Consider the following 24466-nt stretch of genomic DNA (forward strand, 5'->3'; position numbering starts at 1 on the left):
TGCCCCGCCCTTTACCACTTCATCATTTTTAAACTTTTAAGTTGCTTCCATGAAGGGAAATTAGCAAAGAATATGATCTTAATGTTTCAAATATGTTTCTCATAAAGAAAAATATCTCAATTGGCAAGACGACATTTCATTAAGTGAAAGTCACTACTCTGAATCTCCTCTTTCCCTTCCCTTGGGGTAAACCATTATTTAGAAATATATATATAGTTCTCGATGATAAATTCTCGCTACTAAATTCAAATGAGAAAACTTTTGGAATATATATTCTTTGTAAATAAATAACTTGCATTTTCGACAGTATATCCATGAGAAATTCCTTCAACCGAGACACATTAAAGGTCATACTTGATATTTGATGAACGAGACAAACAAGGAAAAACCATAAATCTAATAGTTAAAATGTGGTTCTATAAAGTTATTCAATGGTGTAAATGGTGTACTTCTAATATTAATTATTGAGAAAAGATATATATATCATTACAACGCACTTAAATATTATCCTTATTGAACTGCACCCCGAAATTAAGGCCATCAAAAGGCCTCACATATGTACATCTCTAGCTATGGTATTTCAAAAGACCCATCCAGAAGCTGGAACTATCAAGTAATTTGAGTTAGAACATGGGAAATATACTGCCAAGTTACTAGACAAACCCCTGATAATATTAGCATTATAGTACTGCAAAGATTGAAAAACATTGATGTGGAAGGGGTTGCCCCCAAACAAGGAGCAATGAGATTGAGAGGGGCCTTTCATTGTGATCGAGTCAATAATGCTTACAAGTGCGCTGGTCAGTTGAGTGAGCATAAGATCTCCAGGCTATCTCTGCTGCTTTACTTGGAAAAAAAACTACACCTAAAACTGCACGACAAAGATGACAAAGGAAACCATAGTAAGAGGATCTTAAAATCGGTCATACTATTATACCAGGCTCCACATTGAGTTGCTACAGAAGAAATTATATTTGAGAAATAAAATGCACAGAGAGAAACCCAGTAATAATAATTTTCAACTGAGAAACGTTCAGGAACAGAAAGGCCAATAATGGAGGTTTCCCACAATGCATATATTATCAAAACATTCAGCATCCTTGTTTTTGGCCATCAGACAGTGATACATTGTGGTTAAAAATCAAATAGCAGCACAGTACCTATTAGTCAATTGCAATATCAAAGGATGCACAAATGCTTCCTTCATATATGCGGTTCAGGAATTTTATCTGTTGTGCATACATGTGTGAATTGAAAAAGGGAAAATATCAAGATACTAGAGTTTCCAACTGATATCAAACAACTCCTTACGTTCTAATTTTTACCACCAGGCAAATCCCAAATAACTCTCTTCTGCCATTTTTCAGCCAATTTCTGGTGTGAAATTCAATTTTTTTTTTTTTTTTAATTTTTGTTTAATTTTCTTTTTTTCAAGAGTACCAACCATTGAACGAAACAATTTTCCATTAGAAACTCGACTCTAAACTCAACTTAGAGGGACACCTAAACTGTACACAAAATTATGCATGCAAGCTATACTAGAGGTGCCATTAGATCCCATTTTCAAAGGAGAGATGGTGACCCATGTGACACCCCAGAAAACAAGTCCCACATTGGGTGGGTGGATTGCCCACATTGACTGGGTGGATTACAAAGGTACGCATAGGTGTGCTAAGTCTCACATTGGTTCCTTACTAGGTGAAAATGAGCTTTATAAGTGATTTCAAGATGCTCCAATTGTAATTTTGACTAGTCCTTTTGGAATTGTGGCACAAATGTAATTGGCGCTTACCCTGGATTGTTACAAATATTGTCACCCCCCAGAAAGTTACTCCCACATTTTGGGAGGGTGTATTATAAACGTGCTCATGGGTATACTAAGTGTCAATCTGGTTCCTTACTAGGCGAGCTTGGACTTAATAAGAAATTTCAAGAGGCTCTAATTGTAACTTCAATTAGTTAGCACTTTTCCTGGGTCGTTACAACCCATAACAATAACCATGTCTATAATAGTTATACACGATAACAATTTAGAAGATGCTAACATCACACTTCAATTCAAAAAGAAAGAAATCCCAGCTAATCAGAGCACATATACATTGTTTCCTTTTCACGTTAAGGGAACTTACCTTACAAAATCTGAACAAAGAATTTACAAGCTTGGACATAGTATGTACACCGAGTATCTACTCTTGAAGCCTCAGCCTATTGAAGAACACCAAGAAATGATATTCAGGGGCCCAATAGACAAACCCAACAACAGGCCCCCCTTTAATGTACTGCAGAATTCCATTGAAAGTATAAGTTGCAATCAATATGCTTTTAGAGAAACAGAAAATCCAGTTTCATGGAGAAAAGGGTAAAAATACATAGTGGATATGGTAAAACAACTAGACAAGATAGAAGAGCTAAATGTAGACCTTTCCATCAAGAATGACAAGTTCACCATCAACCCATCGAGGATTGCGAAACCCAGGCTCAGCAAGCCTCCCTTGACCTTTATAGCGAGCAATCTGTGTAGCCAACAAGATCACAAGAAGCTCTTACACTTGAGAAAGGTGCAATAATGAATAACAGAAATGGAGACCAGATCAGACAGCTATGTAAGCTAAAGATATACCACTCCAAATTCTTCAGGAATGATCCCTTTATGTGGAAGCTGATACCGTTTCCCAACCTTCGCACGGAATGATACCTGCAGAAACCAATAATGCCATGATTTTGAGTCATAATAGATAAATAGTTTATTTAACACAAAGGTAAACATGGTTCAAAACCATCGATATGCACCAATTTAAGATTACGAGTTAAGCCAGTTCTCCATAATCTATGAGATTAAAGTGTTTCTGAAACTCAAAGAACATACCAATCATTGATCTCTCAGAAGTGTTACAAGGTTTCATTTCAATAAAAGAATATGAAAAATTAAAATATATTTTATTTTCACTAAATACGTGAACAAAGCTAGAAAATAAGCATTCATGCAAGCAAAGATGAAAAATGAGCCAGTAGATTCTGTTTGCATGAAAACAGTGCCAACAAATTTATTGATGCCAAGAGGTCAATATTAATACCTGCTTCAGTCATTCTGCCAAAACACAAATAATATAACTGACCAAACATAGCATCCTTACTGAAAACAGTAACCATTATCGTTGGCTGGGGCATGCTAAATGTAGCATAACATGCATAGATTCTAGCATGACATGTGGCGTGGGGATCAGGACCTTAAGGAAGCTTTTCCGAATTTGTATGGTATTGCTTGTGTTAAGGATGCTTCCATGGCAGATTACTTGGAATTATCTAGTGATTCCCATCAGTGAAATATAAGCTTTATCAAAGCGGGTCACAATTGGGAAGTAGATGTCTTTGCTTCATTTTTTAATTTGTTGTATTACTTTAGATTGAGACCAGGAAGTAAAGACGAGCTTCGTTGGGTCCTTTTAAGAGAAGGATGTTTGTTGTTAAATCTTTCTATAACGTCCTTGTACTTAATGATAGCACTCCCTTCCTTGGGAAGAGCATTTCATGGAATAAGGTCCCCATGAGAGCAGCCTTTTTTTCTTGGACAGCAGCCCTAGGGAAGATCCTCACGATGGATAAGCAAAGGAAACATGTCATCGTGGGTGATTAGTGTTGTATGTGTAGGAGGAGTGGAGAGTTTATGGATCATCTTCTACATTGTGATATTACTAGTGCCTTATGGAGTGCAATTTTCAACAATGTTGGTTTAGCTTTAGTTATGCCTAAAAGAGTAGTAGACTTTCTCGCTTGTTGGAGAGGATTGTGTGGTAGTCCTCAAAGTGCATCAGTGTAGAAGATAGTTCCATTTTGCCTTTTGTGGTGTCTTTCGAGGGAATGAAATTATATAAGTTTTAAAGACCATGAGAGGACGGTGGTCAAAGTAAAGTCCTCCTTTTTAAAAACTCTTTACCACTGGACAACTGCTAACAAATTTCTCAATTGTATTTGGAGCTAGGAAGCAAGGATACTTCAAAATGACCATAAATATCCATATCTAATATGCAATGTAGGGATACAAGATATGCATCAAATATGTATCCATAAATAAGAAATTTATTTTTTTCCCATGGGACATGGCACATATTAGAGGTCATGGACCCTGTAATACGAGGATAAGGATATGCATCAAATATGTTCCATACTTCAGCACATAATAGAGGTCATGGATCACGTCTTCTTTGGGTTTTCTTTTTCTTTATCTGTTTTTTTATAGTTTCTTATGGAAAAGTGGGGTTTAAGATGCAAAAGACATCTAATCTCCTAGAAAGCTAAAAACCTTCAAATCCTAAACTTTTATAAATATCAAGTATGAAATATGGATCATGTGTTCTTCTATTATTTATAGCTTCTAAAATTAGTTTCATTATTTATATATAATTTATGCCTTTTGATGTTTGTTATTTGTTATTTGTTTTTTACCTAAAACTAGCTTAATATATTCTTCAAATATTTTGCATGTGGGAGACTAGCTCTTTCATGCTTGTTTCAAAGGCTACACAATGCCCGTTATCGATATCCTGTATCCATATCGATTCTTCACATATTTAGAGAAACATAATTATAGCATCTCTTTTCCACATATACCAAGTACAGATGGCATACTTATAACGGAACATGATACACATATGTATATAATATCACTCTTAAATAGTGGAAACAACTTTTATTAAGTCAACATCATAGACATGCATATATTACCGCATTTTAATAGCTGAAAACAATTTTTATTAAGTCTGCAAAATTGGGCACCGATACATGAGCACAAAAGATTCAAACCAAAGTCCCCAGCTTAATACCAGTTAAAGGAGACCAATAAGAGAAGCAATCCAACATATTATTAGTGTTGTTATTTTATCCTTACAAATAATCATGTTGAGGTAAATCTGATGTTGGTGCAATCACATGTTTAGAGGTCATGGCTGAAGACTGAGAAAGAATCAATTCCGACTTTGTTTATGGGAGCTGCTTCGGCTCCACCATAATCCTATCTTGTTTGGTTCTACATGGTTGGCATCTTATTGAATCAAAAGGACAAACTGCAAGTTTCAAGAGATCATTGAATATGACATGTTTTGGGTAAAGACCATTGAAAATAAGACATCACTGAAATGGAAAATTCTCTTTGAGCCATAACCACTGTTATCATAATTTTCATGCTGATGACCTAAAAAGGGCTCCCAAGCCAAGGTTTGAGATTGTCTCCGAGTATGGGGCAGTTTGGACGTCATTTACCAATTACAGAAATACATTGAAGTTCAGACATGTCTAGTTCCATTAAAGATATAAAGCATCTTCACTTCCAAGCTTGGACAGTAGTGACTCCTATGGAATAACAACCCTATTAGGCCAAATAAGCTTAATCAAGCTACTCCTATGGAACCAAGCGAGGACGTTGCAGGAGCTCAAATCCTTTTTTTATTCTCTTTATACTTTGACAGTTGAGTTTTTAGCTCATTTGGTGATTAGTTTTAATGATTTTATTGTTCTTTTTTCTCCTTCTAGATAGGCATTTCTCTTGTATACTACTTGTGTACCTAGGTTGCATTTTTAATGATATTTAAATTACTTATATATATATATATATTATGATTCTCGCTCAAGAGATACAGGGATAAGAAAAAATTAGACTTCATTTACTAACTACATATAGCATTCCAGATATTAAAAATGGGATTGTTCCTCTTCATACACAATATCCCCACTTCCAACTGTACAAGGACATGCCATAAGCTACTCTATCTATCCAATTCATAAAAGGGACAATAACCAACAATAGATTAATTTCAAATTTTATTATTATTAATTATATCAATTCTTTATTTTCTCCTTGATTGATAAGTAATACAAGCACCCAGTCGAATCTTAAGCCTATAACCTATCCTCCACCCCATTCTTGGGGAGGGGGGGCGGAAGTATCAATTGAGCTGGAGCTAATTTGTTCAGCTCATTAAAGACAAACGGGACTGTTGTGCCACCCAAAACACACCTCATTTTATTCGGCCTCTTGAACAAAACCAAGATCACAATAACCCCTTGATGCATGTGTCCCATCCAGAAGTTTCTAAAAACAGATTTCACACCATATACATGCCAATGTCAGACACTCAGAACTATTAACCTTTTTCTTTTTTGCTAAGCAATGAGAATGTTCAGCAGTGCTCTTTTACTCAACACTAGCTCTTAAAAACTTCCAGCTATATCAGACAGAGATGCAATGAAAAGTATGTCTTTTGTAGGAACAACATTTCTGTTAATCGAAAGCCATTTTTTAATAGAACGAATTTATGAAAAATTGTAAAGCAAAAACATAATTTCTCTTAATAAGTTCCACTAAATCTATCTCTATCAATATATAGATAGCATAAAATAATCAACTTTAAGATATTACCATGCCAGCAGGTACGTAAGGATCACCCGTAAGTTTTGTGGCTTCAACATATTCATAAAATTCAAGATCTGAAGGCTCCTTTTTACCACCATCCTCTTGCCACTGACCGAATTTGCGTCTCAGATGAATGACTTCTGAGGAGTACAGCCCATGTGCACCAATGTAAAGTCCTGATAAAATGTACACATTCTTAACTCTTTAGAATGTAAGTTGGTTTAAGGGCCCAAAATAAAATGAACCAATGCCATCAGAACTTAGAAACATACCAAACAAGTACCATAAGCAGCTAATTAGTAAATAATCTCAACCTAATTAAAAACTGAAAAGGTTCTGTAGAAAATCACCATTTAGAGGATCTAGAGAAGTTGGCAGCTCAATGCGATTGAAGGTTGTCGATCCAGATAGTGGTTGATAATTTTGAGCCTGGCTGAGAGTCAGATTTATTAATTCACCAACATCTTTGAGCACCTGACCATTAAAGCCAAAGATTATAAACTTAGCATATTTGGATTGGAAATTTACTACATGAACAAATTATAAGTTTGCCTCATGTTAGGTGGGTCCACAGTCTACAGAATGTGAACAAAGTATGCCGAGTAAAAACTTCAAACCAACCTTCAAGGGTATCTTCTCCCTACCAATGAATTTTGCAAGATCAAACATAACATGGTCAATACTGCGTTGACCTCGAAGCTTAGCTGATTTATCTACTGAAGCTTGTTCCTTGCCACCAGAATCCTGCTCATTTATGTTTTTCTCTATAGAAAAGGAAAATGACAAACGTCCCTTCTTCTCTAGATTAGCAGGTACTCGAAGTAAATCTTTAGTAGGCACACTGTTGGAGAGTTTCTGTGCAAGTCCACCAACAACAACTTTAACTGCAATTTCGTTTCGCTCTTCACTTTCAATAATTCCTGGATCAGCATCCATTTCAATGTCATCTCTCTCTAGGTCACTTATCTCATTAACTTCATCTTCTGCTTCTACACTCTCTATCTCATTGTCCTTCTCTTCATCTTCTTCCTCAATTATCTGCTCAATCACCTTAGATATCAAATCCCTGTCCACCTTCCCTGGCGCTGTCACTTTTAAGACCTTGACCTTTACACCAGGAATCATATCTCTTAAGATGTTCTGGAAACTGGATATACCCTCAGCTAGATCAGAACTATCGTCCCTATCATCACCATCTTCGGGATCTTCAGAATTCACAACAAGTAGATCACTTTTGTCTTCAGTTGAGTCTAATGGATTCAAGCTGCTAGTGGCATCCAATGGTTTAGAGCGAACTGTTGGAGAGTCTCGAAAAACTCCTCTTCGCTTTAAGTACACAGCCTGAAAATGACATGATGCACAAAGATAACATATGGTATAGTAATTGTCACAACACCTGAAACACAGGGCAAACACATGCATGCTCACATGTATATGTGGGTATATGTACCTCCGCATGCAGACATGGATGCAATTACACAAGTGTATCTATGTTGAGTGAAAAGTATGCATGCATGCACATACCGATATACAAATAGATTTACGTGGTATCTACTCTACATATACATATGCCTGAAAGCATGCCAGTACAAAATCTATGCAGACACAGACAAACAGAATTTCACATTACAGTTGCATCATGGTAGCAATTCCAGTAAAATTGATCAAGACCAATTATCACTAGACCGACCATCAGAGGAAATGATTATATTCTTATCATCAGACATAGAGAATCACTCCTACAATCAAAACAAGCATACAAAATAAATACAAAAGAGATCGGATCACAGAAGCAGGCACACTAATTGTAGTCACAACACCATTAGAAGTAATGCTTCCATTCATTTCACCTACAACTACTCTAGTTTAACTTCAAAAGAGACCCATGGGATTAACACCAAAAGTTTGTCAGAGGGAAAATTCACAGAACTTGATAAGCAGTAAGAATCAGAAAATATGGTCTTATGTCAAATTTTTGCCAGTAGAAAAACTAATTCAAGCAGTTATGCGGGTAGAGAAAACACACCTGCTGTTTGTATTCACCTCTCTTATTTACTGTAAGAAAAATTTCAAACAAGGGAATACCAGCTGTGGCCGTAGCAAGTTGCCTAGAGAAAAAAAGTAATAAAGATTGGTGAACAACATGCCTTCAAAAAATTAAAAAGAATATTTACTAGTAAGCAAAAGTAGCATGCCATGTGGCAGGATCCAATTGAAAAGTATTATTATATACCAAAAAAAGTGCTTTAAATTAAAAGTCTATATGAAAAGGTGTCCAAGATAACCAAATCAACCAAATATAAATATTAAACCTTCATATAAGATATCTTCAAGGCGAGGAAAGCAGATGGAAATTAAATGCATTCACCATATTATAAACCAGTAAGCTTTTGCCAGAAAACCAATGCAATTACTGTAGCCAAGAGCTGATGCGAAAGCTAATCTGTCAGATTGCGGATAATTCAACAATAGCATATGGTTTATTAAAATACCAAGAGAAAATGGCGGAAGTCCCTAGTTTGCCAAACCGATGCTGGACATGCACCAAATTGACAAAGAGCTACTTTTTTAACCAGTTCCATTCTCACCCCTGCCACTAGGCCTTTTTAATTAACAATACGTAAAACTGTTAACATATATTTTCCTTCATATTATCAAATTCTAATTCAAATTTAGTAATTTACATGTTTTGCTTCTATTGTTGCAAAGGTCTCACAAGCAATATTACCTAAAACAGGTCACTCTCCAGCCTATAAACGGGATCAATAATGAATGAAACTGTTCAATCATTCAGTCCAGCTGGCCTCCATATGCAATTCGATTAAGATGATAAACACTTGTCAAGAAATTAAAAAAATAAATAAATAAATGTAATGCAGGTCTCTCGAAGAACACAATAGAATGTCTTCTTGTTGCACGTTACATAGAAAATGAGTCTGCTATACAACCCTAGCTAGAAAGGTACCCCAATCATGTTTCAATTCCTTCAATTGTCTGCCTGTGTCCAAGTCTCAAGAGATCATTAACAAGTACACTGTCATTTTTATATTAAATGTTAACATGTAATAAATTCTTCTTATAACTTATTTCCAAATATACTAAAGTTTGCAAGTTTTCTGTCACTTTTTTTTTTAGTTCAAAATTTAAAAACATTTTATGCCATTTATTTATCCTGAAGAATACTATAACTTAACTCGCACAAAATTTGAACCCAGATTTCAGACAAGGCAATCTAACTATTAAAGATCTATAAAAGCCCTACTTTCTCCCAGATATATTCAAACATTAACAAGAAAATACCTATCAACTCACAAAATCCATGAGACAAATCCATTTCCAAACGGAATTATTTAAAATGAGGAAAAAGAAATAAATTAAGAAACACCACCAAAACAAAAAGCACAAATGCCTTTGCAATCCCAACAGAAAATAACTTCAATGTGAAAGCTCCACGCTTAGCTAAGAAAGTCTGACTAAGCTTGATCTCCATTATTAACAATAGTGTTACTTTCATGAAAGCACTGAAGATCCAGATGAAACTGTTTCCTAGTCAAGAAAAGGAGCTCACCGAGGGCTATAACTTCTCGCCACATATCTTCCATGCTCAGCTGTTATTCGAATAATTAGACCATGAGGATCATTGATATTTTTTGAAATGCCAGCCCACCATCCGACCTGGAAACCAGAACCACAAAATAAACTACATAACACCAAGTAATCATATGATATGGACAGCATCATATATTATTAGGTATTAGTGATTAAAAAGGACCAAAGTAATATATTGGCACTGTCAGGAAAGTGTATATTGATCAATCAAAAATTCTGAGAACAAGTACCAATTTGATCTTATGTCAAAAAAATAATCTGATAATTTCCTTCAGAACATGGAACAACTCCAATAGCTATGTATTAGCAAGGTATGGCTCATCTAAGAAAAATATGGCACTCCTTATGAACACTGGCAGGCTGCTTCTTGTGGCAAACAATTACCAAAGATTATGATGGACAAGTGCAGAAATCTTTCCTAGAAACAAACAATTTTAAAAAATGATCCAAAATACACATTGAAATACAACTAGAATCATTCATCAACCTACATTTTGCACTCCAACATAAAAGAACATTTTCTACACAACAGCTGAGACAGACATACACACTATGATTCAGAAAGTCTTTTATGCAACTCACCAATCCAGCACCAGCACTATCTCGCATATACGCTGCATCCTGGAAACGCTCTTCCTCTATAGCTTTCTGAAATACAGAGATTTTCAAAAAATTAAAAATTAAAAGAGAGATGAAAAGGAAAAAGTGCTAGCCAAAATAAATCCCTTTTTTTCTATGACAGCCACTGTTTTCATACATTCCAATGAGACATCACTCTGCCAACGGTATCATTCGTAGCTGCAGCTGCAATGGCCACCTTGAGCCTCGCAGCATCCTCATAATCCTCTGTATACACAGCACGACCCAACTGTGACTGTTGCCACAAAACGAAAACACATCAGCGTACTAATAATTTCCACACAACAAAAGGCAAAAAATAATCAAACCCAAATAATTTCATAGCATTCCCACAAGGGTGAAAGAAGTTAAAGCTCGGATAGACCTTCAAAATTGAGACGAGGCGCTCCTGGGCGTCGATTGCGTCGAAGTGCTTGCGCCAGCGATCCCAATCCCAGTCGTCATCTTCCTCTTCCTCCGCCGCAGTGCGAACGACCCTGGGCTCTTTCTTGGTCGAGTTAAAGTAAGAATCGAAGCGTTTGAAGGCGGTGCTGACGACGTCGTGGAGCGCAGAGTCCCATCGCCAGCGCACGGAGTTGTCGGAGGAGGGGTTGTGGTGGTGGCACCGGCAGCGGCAGAGGGAGAAGGGGTGGGAAGGGGAGGGGTAGAATGGTCTTCTGGATGGGAATTTGGGGATTGAGAAGTTCAGGTTGTGGGGGGTCGGAGGAGATATGGAAGCCATGGCACCGAGAAGCAGAGAGCGAGAGAGTTGCGTTAATGTGTTCGCGTGTTGTGGTTGTGACGAGAGAAAGTGAAAACCAGGTTGAGTGGTGGGAGAGAGGAGGGGTTATTATATGGGCACGTTGGGGATAAGGATTGAACTTTCAGCTTTTTGTAAATTCTCTGTAAAACTGCTGGGATTACTAAACTTTGAACATTCTGTGTAACAAAATAGACTGAATTTATACTATATATTAAAAGTAAGAAAATATCAAATTTAATCCTTAGATTTTTTCAATTATTTTAATTAATTTTTTAGTTTTTTGATTTTGACAATGAAGTCCCTACTTCATATAAGCCCCCCATCTAGTTTTGACCTTTCGTCTACTACTTGTCACCCCTTTGATATGTTAATGTACAAGTTAGGCCGGTCATTTTTTACGCGACTTGCAAACTCGATATAAACTTAACATGAAGTTAGCAAGTTAGGTCCTGAAATGATAGCTCAATTAGCTTGAAATCACGCTTCATGAAGCGGAGGTCACTAAATCGAATCTTCTTTCCCACTTTCCCAGCTTTCATTGTGCGGACAATTTTTTACAGGACACATGAACCTAACATGAAATTAGCAGGTTAGGATTGAAATGTCTAATCTATTTGATTAGATGATTCAAGTTAGGATTAACCTATATAGTCTTATACATATACCTCGACATGGTCAAACCTAACACACGAACACCAATTGTCACTCCTAGCACAAATCGCAAGGCTCTCAAAATTAATCAACTAAGATAATTAACTCGAAGTGCTACTCTTAGTGCTTCAATACTATTAACTGAATTCACTACCTTAAACACTATCTATCAGAGTAAAATATAGCGGAAATTGGAAAGTGAAACATAATTAGTTGAGTTGAAACTAGAATATTTTCAATTATTCTATTCACTATCATCAACGCAACAAGAGCTTCCAATGAATTATTAACTACAAAATTCAATAGTATCAAACTATGCTATACAAATCTGAGTATGCGAGCCCTTCATTTAGCATCTTCAGCCCAGTGAAATGCTTTAATCCAACTATCCTTCAAGCTTACTAAACTGCAAAACACCAAGGTGTTTCACGTATGGAAAAGTAACTACATTAGGCCGCGACTTGGTACGTAAATTATCACAAAACTATTTATGCATGAGCCTTATTTACATATAAAACCCTTTGACTTTGGTAATTGAGAATGTGTGAGTTTTGCAAAATTGGTAAGTGTTGCCTCTATTAATACACTATCGTAAAAATTATTTTATTTTTAAACTAGGACTTTCATAATTCCAAGGACAATTCACATGTTATTTTAATGCAAAAAAGCATGCTAATAAGAATCTTATACATAATCCATAACTTTCCTCCATATGGTATATTCAACCGCTTAACCCCTTCTCGATAAGGTTGACATTGTCCCGATAGACTTATAATATAACACCAATCGAGCTATTAGCTAATAGCTCGATCGGATTTAAATCATGGATGATTAACGCTATATACATGTCAGTATGTTGTACGTGTCTTGTGGTGGGGGGCCGGTATGTTTACGGACCACCTATATAGTAAAGTTTCTGTATGATAAGCTAACATCTATTGTATGATGGTTAATTATAAAGGTATGATGGGATGATAACCTCCATTGTGCGAAGGTTAATTGTACAAGTATGATAAAATGATAACCCCTATCATACGAGTGTTAATTGCACAAATATGACGATGTAATAAGATGATGATATAATGATAATGTGAATGACATGTGTAATAATGTTTTGATTTAGCCTCGTGAGTTTTACATATTAAAGTGAAAATGGCATGAATCATGCTGTGTTTATATAAATTTGTCACTTTGCATTTTCAAGAAAACATTTTGAGCACTTTGCGTGAAACTCTAACCTTAAAAAGGCATGTCATGAAATGTTACTTTTTTTGAGTTTATATCAAGGGCTCATCTCATGAAGTATTTCTATGTAACGTTTACTTATTAAGTCATAGACTAATTTTTTTTTATTTTCACATGTAAAACAATTTGTTTTGCAAATGAGTAATCTTTTGGAGCAAAACAGGAGGACCCGGAGATAGAGGAGTTGCCTAAAAGTGATATTGATGATCATGTTTATTTTTTAGTACACAATGTAATCCCAACATTTAATTTCTCTTCGGTGTTGTATTAGACTTAACTTGTAAGTGATGCTTTTGTGAATAAAGATATGACCTAAACTTAACGATGATAAATGCTATGTAATGACTGTGGTATTTTGGGGGAACATGATTCTCTCTAGTTCATTTGAACTGGATAATTGTAACGCCTCCAAAACTGACATTGGCCAGCGTGGTAGGGTTACTAGCAATTACCCCAGTTTAACCAATTGGTGGCTAAATGGAGAACCACCCCTCTAAGCATCATCAAAGTTAATGTACAGGAATGTGAAATAAATCTGATAAGCCTATAATCATTACAGATGCAAGTATAATCCTCAATTTAAAGATATTGAGCAACTAATAATAGTATAAGGCAAATCTGATAACGACATGAAGATCTTAAAGCAAAGCCTGAGGTGGCAACAATACCACTCCTAGGTTCTAAGAACAAGCTTCCTATAAGAGTACTAACTGCGTAAGTCTAACGAATTAGTAAGTAAACCTTACAATTGAGTATGACATTAGCTCGTTATTATTAAGTAGAAATAAACGTGTAGTTTTGATAAACATTGAAAAGAGGTGTTCTCTCCATTAATACACCTTGAAAATATCGTTTAGTTTGATAAAGGGTGGTGTACTTCCGACAACAATCGCCTAAGTATTTTAATGTAGAAAACTAACTTTATAGGTCATAATTATCATATATGGTCTACCCGAGATATTACCCATTCTCAGCGAGGTTGGTGTTGTCCCAAGAAACCTGTAATACAATGCCGGTGTCTCGACCATTGTACGCTACCGTCCATAACACTAGCAACCCGACTGAGTTTGATTTCGGGTGGCCTACGCTACTAATGATGTATGTCTTGTAGTAACCAACCATTAAGCACTGGATGCGCCGATCACGAATAACCATTGGATCCAAGGCCCATATAACGCACACACACATTTGACCACAGAATCAAGTATATATAGTAAGTCAATGGCCATTATACGGCACATACTGGTGTACCATGTCATACAACACAATGCATGTTATCAACCCGTTATTAAAGCAGTTACCAAGTTATTACAAAAAGTGGGCATGCTCATATCATACGCACGGTCAGTCAGCTGACATATCCCACGTTTTTAAGGAAAGTGTTTGTAAGTGTTTACTTAACTCAGCCAATCGCTTGAGTCCTCCGACATCACAAATCCTTCCTATAACGAAATACGACATGTCGTTATGCGCAGTACTAGAGAACTCCTACGAGTTATGGCACTAAAGTCCTATCTAGCAAAAATGGTCGCTGAACTCTAATATTGCACATTTGGAGCTAAGGGACGGCGACTTTGCTCCCTGGTCGAATGTTCGGCCTCGAGGGCGTACGTTCGGCAAGTGAGTTAGGTTTCTTGGCCAAAAGTTCCAAACCGTGTTTTGAGGCTTCTATCTAAAACTAAGGGATGATATTTCTCTCCCTGGGTTACTAAGTAGGCATATGCACAATACATAACATGTTATCATGCAACTCAAAACAATGGAAGAAGGATTTAAAACTCTTTCAAAACATATTTGGCTCTTGTAAAGAATTGGGTGTGAGAGTTTGTCAAAATATCTTCAAACATGAAATACTAGTAACCACATTAAAAGACCATGGAATGGGTAAGGGATTTACCTTAGAAGATGGCAAGGGCACCAAGCTTTCTTCTCCTCTCTCTCCAAGACACTTCTCACACTAGTGATAGGGTTTCTCTGGGGTTAAAGGAGGCTGAGGGTCAAAGGCATGGTTTATATAGGAGCCTAGGGCGTGCCTTGCTCTGGAAAAGTGGAGAATCGGTAAAAACTACTTTTCAGGGTGTCAGCGAATGTTCGGGTACTATTACATGTTGGATAAAATGGTTCAGGTGTACGTTCTAGGATATTGCCCACTGGATCAAGGATTGGTCAACGTACGTTCGAGTGGTCTCCTGGCATATGTTCTCATTAAGGGCCAAGTGCGTACATTTGGGGTGGTCCCTTGGCGTACGCTTGATCAGAAAGGGGTGGGATTTGGGTTTTGCCTCAAAAGGCTCCAGGAATTGGGTTACACATAAGGGCTTAGGTCTCTTTGTTTTAAAACTATGTTTTTCAAAATCATTAATCGTGTTAGTAGTGAGTCATTAACCTTTTAAAACAGATGTTTTATCGGAGTATTCCAATAATATCCCGTTAGTTATATATGAGGGATATTTTTGTTTTTTTTTTTTCACTTTTTGAGGGGACAAAAATACCTTCCAATATAACTAATTCTATTTTGTGATGACTACTTAGTAGATGCATTGGTAGTACTAATTGATGTTGATAGTTAGAGGAGAGGAGAGAGAGAGAGATAAATAAATACCCATTTTCGATTACTTTAATCTCGAATATGGTTTAATGGTAACACTCTGAGTTAATTTTTAGTAACTAATTTTGAAGGTGTTAGAATCTAAGAATCTAATTATCGAAATTATAAACTTCAAGATTAAATTGAAATCATGTGAAACCAAGAGATTAATTTTTTTTTTTTTTCCTTAAAACTGTACACATAAATCTATATCTCTATTTTATTTTTATTTTTTTATAAACATTTATTATATTGATATTGATTCATATTATATGATAAAAATAAACATTGAGTCAGTATAGAAGATCTCCATCCTCAAGGGAGCAGCGGCATACGGAGACCGGGGCAACTTTAGGAACGAAAGGTTGCTTAGGCATGGCGGCGTTCTATGGTAAGAAAAGTCCCATAATTTTGGACAATCCTATCCAGGGAGATACGTCAGCTACAATTCTGGGAGGTAATTGGGGCGAGATGGTTAACGAAATTCAAGGAGATATTTCTGGCGCAAATCTAGCTGAAGGAATGGATATGGAGATGGAAAGAGAGAGTCTTATTTCAGGGAGAGAAGAAATTTTGGTAGGAGGACGTGTGAAAGGAAAGGCCACAGTGGAAGCTTTTAATGGGGTGGAGGCAGATGTGTGAATTAGGTAAACCATTATGAATAATAATGGGGTACGGTCTGTAGAGCCACATGGAGGAGTGGCATCTCTTGTTGGGCCAAACCCAACCCAAACGTTGGTGGACACAGTTTTGGTGCAGGAGGAAGGGAGCAAAAATGTGTGTACAACCTAGCGGGCATCGGGGCCAATAGGGGAAACTATCCACCATGAACAAGGGGGTGGTGTGCTAAAACATACCACAAGAACATCTTGGAAGAGAAGGACTAGGGCTGACCAAGTTTTTCCTCAACAGCAAAGTTTGAAACAGAAAGGGAAGAGAGATAACGAAGAGAGGGAGGTAGACCAGGATTGACCAAAAATATGTAGGAAGAGGAACACGAGTGACCGTTTTATCCAACAAGATGAGAGGGAGTTGGGGTATGATAATTTTTCTATGCGATCGAGAGTGGCGAGGGCTAGCAAGCAGCCCCGCCGACCGTCATGAAAATAATAAGTTGGAATTGTCGGGGGCTTGGGAACCCCCGATCAGTTCGCGAGCTTCGCCGGATGGTGAAGGAGAAGAATCCCGACGTGGTTTTCTTAATGGAAACCAAATTGAATAATAAGAAACTAGAACCTATCTGGTCTAGTTTAGGTTTCAAGAATGCTTTTGGGGTGGACAGTGTAAGGAGAAGTGGCGTACTAGCATTAATGTGGAAGGGGGAACATGAAATAGCTATTCCAAACTACAGTCGTCGCCATATTAATGTAACAATCTCTATGGCAAATGGAGCACCATGGAAGTTGACGGGCTTTTACGGTCACCCTGAGGCAAATAAAAGGGAGGAGGCTTGGAGTTTGTTGAGGTTACTTAGCACTTTGCAACCAGTGGCTTGGATGGTTTTGGGTGATTTTAATGAAATTGTGGACTTAATAGAAAAACAAGGAGGGAGTGGTAGATTAAGAGGGCAAATGGAGGCTTTCCAAAATGCCCTCACTGACTGTGAACTTTCAGACTTGGGTTTCAAAGGACCTAAGTATACTTGGAGCAACTTTAGAGAAGATAGAACCTTTACCTAGGAAAAGCTAGACTGAGTGGTTGCCAATAAGGAGTGGTGCACACACTTCCCGGGGGTTGATATATCCATTGAAGCTGCAGCCTGTTCGAACCACAACCCCATTCTCCTGAATCTCCGAAAGAGAGGAGGGAGAATGTACCGTAAGAGAGGTTTTATTTATGATGCCACATGGGGGAAGGAGAAAGAGTGCCAAGACATCATCAAAGGGGTATGGATGAAAAAAGGTCTGCTGCCTGATACATGGTAGAAGTGTAGAAAAAAGAATGAATGCAAGCAAGGTCTATCACGGTGGCAACAAGTGCATGTGGGTACCATGGGGAGAAGCATTGAAGAAAAATCAAAGTCCCTAAAAGCAATCCAAGAAAGGAGGATGCAATGGACGTGGGAGAAATGCAGAGATCAAAGGGGAGATAACGGCCTTGCTGGACAAGGAAGAACAAATATGGCGACAAAAATCTAAGGCGCTTTGGCTGAAAGAAGGAGACTGAAACACAAAGTTTTTCCATGCTAGTGCTAAGCAACGTCGAAGTCGTAATCAGATACAAAAAGTTCAGGATGAGGAGGGACGGATGTGGGAGTCACAGGAGGGGATTGGAAGGGCTTTCACAGAATATTACATCAAGTTGTTTACTACTAAAGGCTCAAGAAACACGCCTAGGTGCCTATGGGCTATGTCTTGCAAAGTCTCTGAGGAGATGAACAAAACCCTCTTGGCTGAATTCACTGCAGAGGAGACAGGCTCAGCAATTCATCAGATGCCACCACACAAAAGTCTAGGTCCAGAAGGCTTTACGGCAAGCTTTTTTCAACAGAATTGGGCCACTGTGGGAACTAAGGTTTGCAACTCTGTATTAGCTATTTTAAATTCGGAATAATGGATGCTTATTTCAATTATACCTATATTTCCCTTATCCCAAAGAATACTAATCCGGTGTGTGTAAATGAGTTTCGGCCCATTAGCCTCTACAATGTGGCTTATAAAATTGTGTTGAAGGTTTTGGTAAATTGGCTGAAGATCATTTTACTTGATATCATATCTCCGTCCTAGACTGCGTTCATACCAGGTCGGTTGATCACGGATAGCATATCGGCTACTTATGAGACGTTACATATGATGCAGTCACGTATGTTGGGGAATGAGGATTTTATGGCGGTCGAATTGGATATGAGCAAAGCCTATGACCAAGTGGAATGGGGGTTTCTGGAGAGTGTGATGGAATGACTCGACTTTGTAGGGAAATGAATAAATCTCATTATGATGTGTGTTAGATCTGCCAACTATTCGATATTGGTAAATGGCAGCCCTATGGGACGTATATATCCTACTCAGGGCATTCGGCAAGGGGATCCTATTTTGCGATATCCTTTCCTGTTGTGTGTTGAAGAGCTTAGCTCTCTTCTAGATCGAGCTGACCAAAAAGGATACCTCAAGAGTATACCAACTTCGAAGAGAGGGCCCAGGATTGGCCACCTCTTCTTTGCAGATGATAGTTTGCTATTTTGCAGGGCGGATCTAAATCATTGGCATCAACTATCAAGAATTCTTGCTATCTATGAGATTTCATCTGGACAAAAATTGAATCGAGCAAAAACTTCTATATTTTTTAACAAAAATACGGACGAGGCACATCGAACCCAAATTTTGGAAGTCTCAAGAATTCCGACCTCTCAAAGATACGATACATACCTAGGGCTGCCCGCTCTTGTTGGCAAGTCTCGGACCAAGGCATTTGCAAGTATTAAAGAGAGAGTATGGAAGAGGCTACATGATTGGAAGCTAAAATTTCTCTCGCAGGCTGGGAAAGAAATCTTGCTCAAGGCGGTAATCCAAGCAATCCCTACATATAGTATGAGTGTCTTCCTCCTACCTAAATTTTTTATGTGTGGAGATAAACTCGCTCATGCAAAAGTTTTGGTGGGGACATAAGGAAAATGATAAACAGATTCATTGGATGAGTTGGAAGAGAATGGGTTTACCCAAGGTGGCCGGGGGAATGAGTTTTAGAGACTTGGTATGCTTCAACAAAGCATTACTAGCCAAGCAATACTGGCGAATATGGCAACGCCCGGATAGTTTGATGGCAAAAAATATGAAGGCAAAGTACTTTCCAAGATGCTCAATTTTGGAGGGTCAATTGGGGTCAAAACCCTTTTTTGCGTGGCGAAGTATTCATGGGGCGGGGGACCTGGTAAAAATAGATGGGGTGATATGGAGAATCGGGAATGGAGCTAGTGTCAATATCTGGAGAGATAGATGGGTTCCACTACCACATACGTATCAGGTTTTCTCTCCACCAATAGGACTATCAGCTGTGGCTAGAGTGAACCAAATTATTGACCAAGGAAACAAGTGGTGAGACACATCTTTACTTAATAATATGTTTAGCCTTGAGGAGGCAAGGGTCATTCTGTCAATACCTGTGAGCCTCAACAACCAAGCGGACAAGCAAATATGGAGAGAAACTGAAAAGGGCGTTTTCACTGTGCATAGTGCCTACCATCTTGTAAAGGAGATGAAGAATATACAGAAAGCGGAAGGATCAAGACGGAAGGACACTACAAAAAATTGTATTTTTTCTGACGAACTTTTTCTGACGTGTCAGGTAGTCTGACACGTCAGAAAACGTCCCTGACGGGGCCTTTTTGACGTGTTTCACGCGTGAACATTATAAGTGTCAGAAATGGAAAATTTCTGACGTGTCAAGTTTCAACCCGTCAGAAATTTCAGACGTATCAAATTTGAAACGTCAGAAATTATTTTCTGACGTTTCAAATTTGACACGTCAGAAATTTCTGACATGTGAGAACTACCACGTCAGAAAATTTTCTGACGTGGTACTTCTGACGCGCGTCAGAAAATTAAAAAATTAATTTTTTTTTCCTGGCATTTTTTTTTGAATTAAAAATTTATTAATTTAAATTTTTTGTTTTTTTTTTTTTTGGGAATTCCTCTACACGGCAGCTCCCTCACGCTGCCGTACAGATCTGTGTTTCTCAACACAGATCAAAAAATAGCTGTGTTGAGAAACACAGCTATTTTCTGCAGCCGTGCGCTGCACCATGGTGCAGAGATCGCACCATCTCTGCACCATCTTCTTCCTCGATCTTCTTCTTCTCTTCTTTTTTTTTTTTTTCTTCTTCTTTTCTTCTCCCTTTCTTTTCTTCTGCAGCTTCTCTTCTCAATTTCTTTTTCTTCTGCAGCTTCTCTTCTTCTTCTCTTCTCCCTTTCTTTTTCTTCCTCTCTTCTCCTTTTCTTTTTGTTCTCCTTCTTCCGCCTAATTTCTTCAATCTGCCGTGGGAAATTAGGAGGGAAGAATAAATGAATGAGGAGGGAGAGAGAGTATGGGAAAAATAAATGAGAAGGGAAGAATAAAAAGAGGAAAAAAGTGGAGGGAAAATAAGAAGAGAGAAAATTTTCAAAATTTCGGACTTTTTTTTTTTTTTTCCTGATGCACTAATTTGGTGCGTCAGAAAATTCTGACGCACTAGATTGGCGCGTCAGAATTCTCTTACGCGCCAGTTTGGTGCGTCAGAAATTTTTGACGCGCCACTTTGGTGCGTCAGAAAATTCTGACGTACATACTAGTGCATCAGAAGTTTCTGACGCACTAGTTTGGCGCGTCAAAAAATGCTAACATGACAAAAATTATGTACTGTTTGCCACGTCAGAAAATAGCAGTTTTTTTGTAGTGGGACCATAGCAATGTGTGGTGAAGTCTGTGGAAGATGAATATGCCCAATGTAGAAAAAACTTTTATGTGGCGTGCATGCCATAACTTACTCGCCATGAAGGACAATCTCCTTAAGCGGAAAGTAGCAACGAAACCATATTGTCTAATCTGTGGGATTGCAGAGAAAACTGTATACCATATTCTGTGGTCTTGCCCTTCTGCCATGGACGTGTGGGGTACGAGTAAGAGAATTTTTCAGAAAATTGTGGTGCCTAGTCCGAATTTCTTCCTTGTGGCGGAGGTATTCTTTGAAAAAGGAACGGAAGAGGAGCTGATACTATTTATGCGTACAACAAGGAAGCTATGGCTTAGGCGAAATGAACATGTATTTAATGGGATTTTCATACACCCATCGGATTTAATAAGGGCGGTACAAAAGTCAGCAGATGAATTTCTAAGTATTACCGGAGACGAACATGAGTAGGAAAAGAGAAGTGATCCAATCCTACCAGAAAAGTGGAAGGCACCGATAGCTGGATGGTACAAATCAAATTGGGATGCAGCATTGGACCAATCTAGCGGTCACCTGGGTGTGGGCATAGTGATTTGTGACCAAGTGGGAGAAGTAAAAGCAGCCAAATGCATCCACATGCAGGGACTATTGGAATCAGCCGCAGCAAAGGCAATGGAAACTAACGCTGTCATGTTCAGCAAGGAGGTAGGTGTCACTCATCTCATTTTGGAAGGGGACGCTAAGCTAGTAGTTGCTTCTGTGAATGCCAAAGCATCCTCATCAAACCAATATGGACAGCTGGTGGAAGATATTAAGCTGGCTCTATAAGTTTTTTCCAAATGGGAATGTCGTCACGTTAGTCGTCCCTTAAATACGGCTGCACATATATGGCTTGGCCCAAAAGACTTGTCAACGATTCATGGAGAAGACCTGGAACAATTCTATTCCAGGGACTATCCATGACATTGTTTTGATGGAACAAATTGTACCCACTTGATTTTTTCATCAATGAGAACTCAACTATTATTAAAAGAAAAAAAAATAGTTATTTACTTATTTTTATATACAGTAGACACATTCTTTGTAATTTAAAACTATTGAAATAATTTATAAATAATATGGATAGGTATCTTCCACATTAAATAAATAAAAAAAATCGTTAATTTGATTAATTAATTTAAATTGTGGAATCTAAATTCTCCCCATCTATTATCATAATGGCAAAAGCAAATCGATTTTTCTAAAGAGGCTCACTGCAAAAATACGTGGAAGGTTTCTTTGTCTTTTCTGTTGTTTTTTTATTAAACGTGAATTAGGAAAGAAAAGAAAATGATGAAATTTGTATCTCAAACTCTTCCCAAAATAATTTGTCAAAACAAATATTTTAATTCTCAAGGGTTTTATGGAATATAATTATTTTTGTTGTTGATCATTTCTGAGGGATCCCTGAGGCATGCCATGGTCGTCATCATTACAAACATTTTTCACCATTGTCTTAATCTGGACCGTGCTAAAGGAAATATCATTAAAAATAAGCATAAAATATATATGGACCGGAAATGATATGTGTTCTTTTAGTATTCTTCTTTTATTTTTTTTTTTAATCTTAGGTGAATATTATTTTATAAAAAAAACAAGAAAAGAAAGTTGCTCTTATTTATCTCACTTAATTTTTATAAAATGATATTCACCTAGGACCACGATGACACAAGGAGAACAACAGAAGAGCACCTAGCATTTTCCATATGGAGGGTGATCACCCATACTGCATACCCATAATAAGGTCATCAATTTTTTATTCGATTCACAAATTTGATATGAATTTAATTATATAAAATTAAGAAGTTAGGATAAAGAGATTTAACATATTTAATTAAATATGTTGAATTAGAATTAACTTACATAGTCTTACTTATACACATACCTCAATATAATATAAACTCGATATATATATATTTCAATTTTGTAACCAACCTAAGTCAAATAACCTCAAACTATACTAAAGTCTTTGCAGAACATGCTACTGTTGATAATAGCTTGTTTTCAAATAGAGGTTCAATGATCATCATTCTACTGCTGATCATTTTCTCTCTAGGGCTCTCTCGGTGACCTAGAGGAGAAGCAGCTTTCTTTCAACACAAATTCTTAGGGTTTGTGGGCGGAAAGGCAAACGTACGTTCTTGTTGTATTTTTGATGTCTAGAGGAGCAGGAAACGTGATGAAGGGAGACTTGGAGGATAATCTAACCAGTCTTTGGGGGAAGTTTACATTGATAGAGGAGGAGCAAGATGGTCTTCTCGTGGAAGAGGAGGATGTGGAAGAGATCTCTGTGAAAGGGACTCAATGCCTGATTGGGAAGCTAATCTCTGAACGATTCATAGGGAAGGAAATAATTCGATCTAAGCTGATTCGAGGATGGAAACCAACAGGATTGCTATCTTTCAAAGTTTTGGGGTAGAATATGTTTCTAATTGAGTTCGAGCATGAATGGGACAAGATTAGAGTAATGGAAGGTAGGCCGTGGATTTTTGAAGGGCAACTTTTCTCGGTAGCAGAATATGACGGCAATACACCTCCAGACAAGATGAACTTTGATACTTCGGCATTCTGGGTTAGAATGTATCATTTGCCGTTGTCTTGCATGGGGAGGGAGATAGGAGTCAAGCTAGGAGCAACTGTGGGGACAGTGGACGAAGTAGATACAGATGAGAATGAGGTTAGATGGGGAGAATATTTTAGGGTCAAAGCGCAAGTGAATGTTTTAAAGCCATTGCCGAGAGGACGGATATTGAAGCTGAAAAACAAAACCTTGTGGGTTGATTTCCAGTATGAAAAAATCCCAAATTTATGTTCCAATTGTGGAGTCATCCGGCATGGTAAATGGGGGTGTGTGAATGAAGAACTGCGATGGAAGTAGGGAAGGGGAAAAGTATATGAATATGGGCCATGGTTACGGGCGGGTCCACCCAGAGGGCGTCCAACTATGAGGAGAGGGCGGTATGGTGAAGATGGTTGGTTTCACAAATCAGAACCACCGCAGGGGGCTGCCGGTTTCCGAAACGCGACGGCGGAATCATCGGAAGTGTAACGGGCATCCAATTAGGAAAGATGGGAGACACGGTGATGTGGGCAATTCCGGATTTGTAGCAGACCATATTAATATTGAAACTGCTAAATTCCAACCAAAATCACGAGAAAACATAATGGCAGAAGATATGGAGGGGG

At 37.8% G+C, this 24466-nt stretch overlaps 1 protein-coding gene across 2 annotated transcripts; it reads right to left on the bottom strand.

Annotated features, from left to right (window-relative positions):
- Positions 1-432: 432 nt before the first annotated feature.
- LOC132179974 (protein EXECUTER 1, chloroplastic) lies at positions 433-11506 on the bottom strand. 2 transcript variants are annotated; one of them, XM_059592801.1, is made up of 12 exons: positions 11019-11501; positions 10773-10889; positions 10598-10663; positions 9975-10081; positions 8433-8514; positions 7028-7747; positions 6757-6880; positions 6413-6582; positions 2621-2695; positions 2421-2513; positions 2130-2279; positions 433-871 (listed from the first exon to the last, which is right to left on the bottom strand). In XM_059592801.1, exons 1-11 carry the CDS (start codon positions 11373-11375, stop codon positions 2187-2189), a joined length of 2004 nt encoding a protein of 667 aa, XP_059448784.1. In that variant the 5' UTR covers positions 11376-11501; the 3' UTR covers positions 433-871; positions 2130-2186. The 2 variants fall into 2 exon arrangements, with proteins under 2 accessions (XP_059448784.1, XP_059448785.1); XM_059592802.1 differs by lacking the exons at positions 433-871; positions 2130-2279 and adding an exon at positions 4886-5060 and having other exon boundaries at positions 2499-2513; positions 11019-11506.
- Between the last annotated feature and the right edge of the window lie 12960 nt (positions 11507-24466).

The sequence above is a fragment of the Corylus avellana genome, chromosome ca4 (assembly GCF_901000735.1).
Source record: "Corylus avellana chromosome ca4, CavTom2PMs-1.0".
In the NCBI taxonomy this organism is placed as follows: Eukaryota; Viridiplantae; Streptophyta; class Magnoliopsida; order Fagales; family Betulaceae; genus Corylus; species Corylus avellana.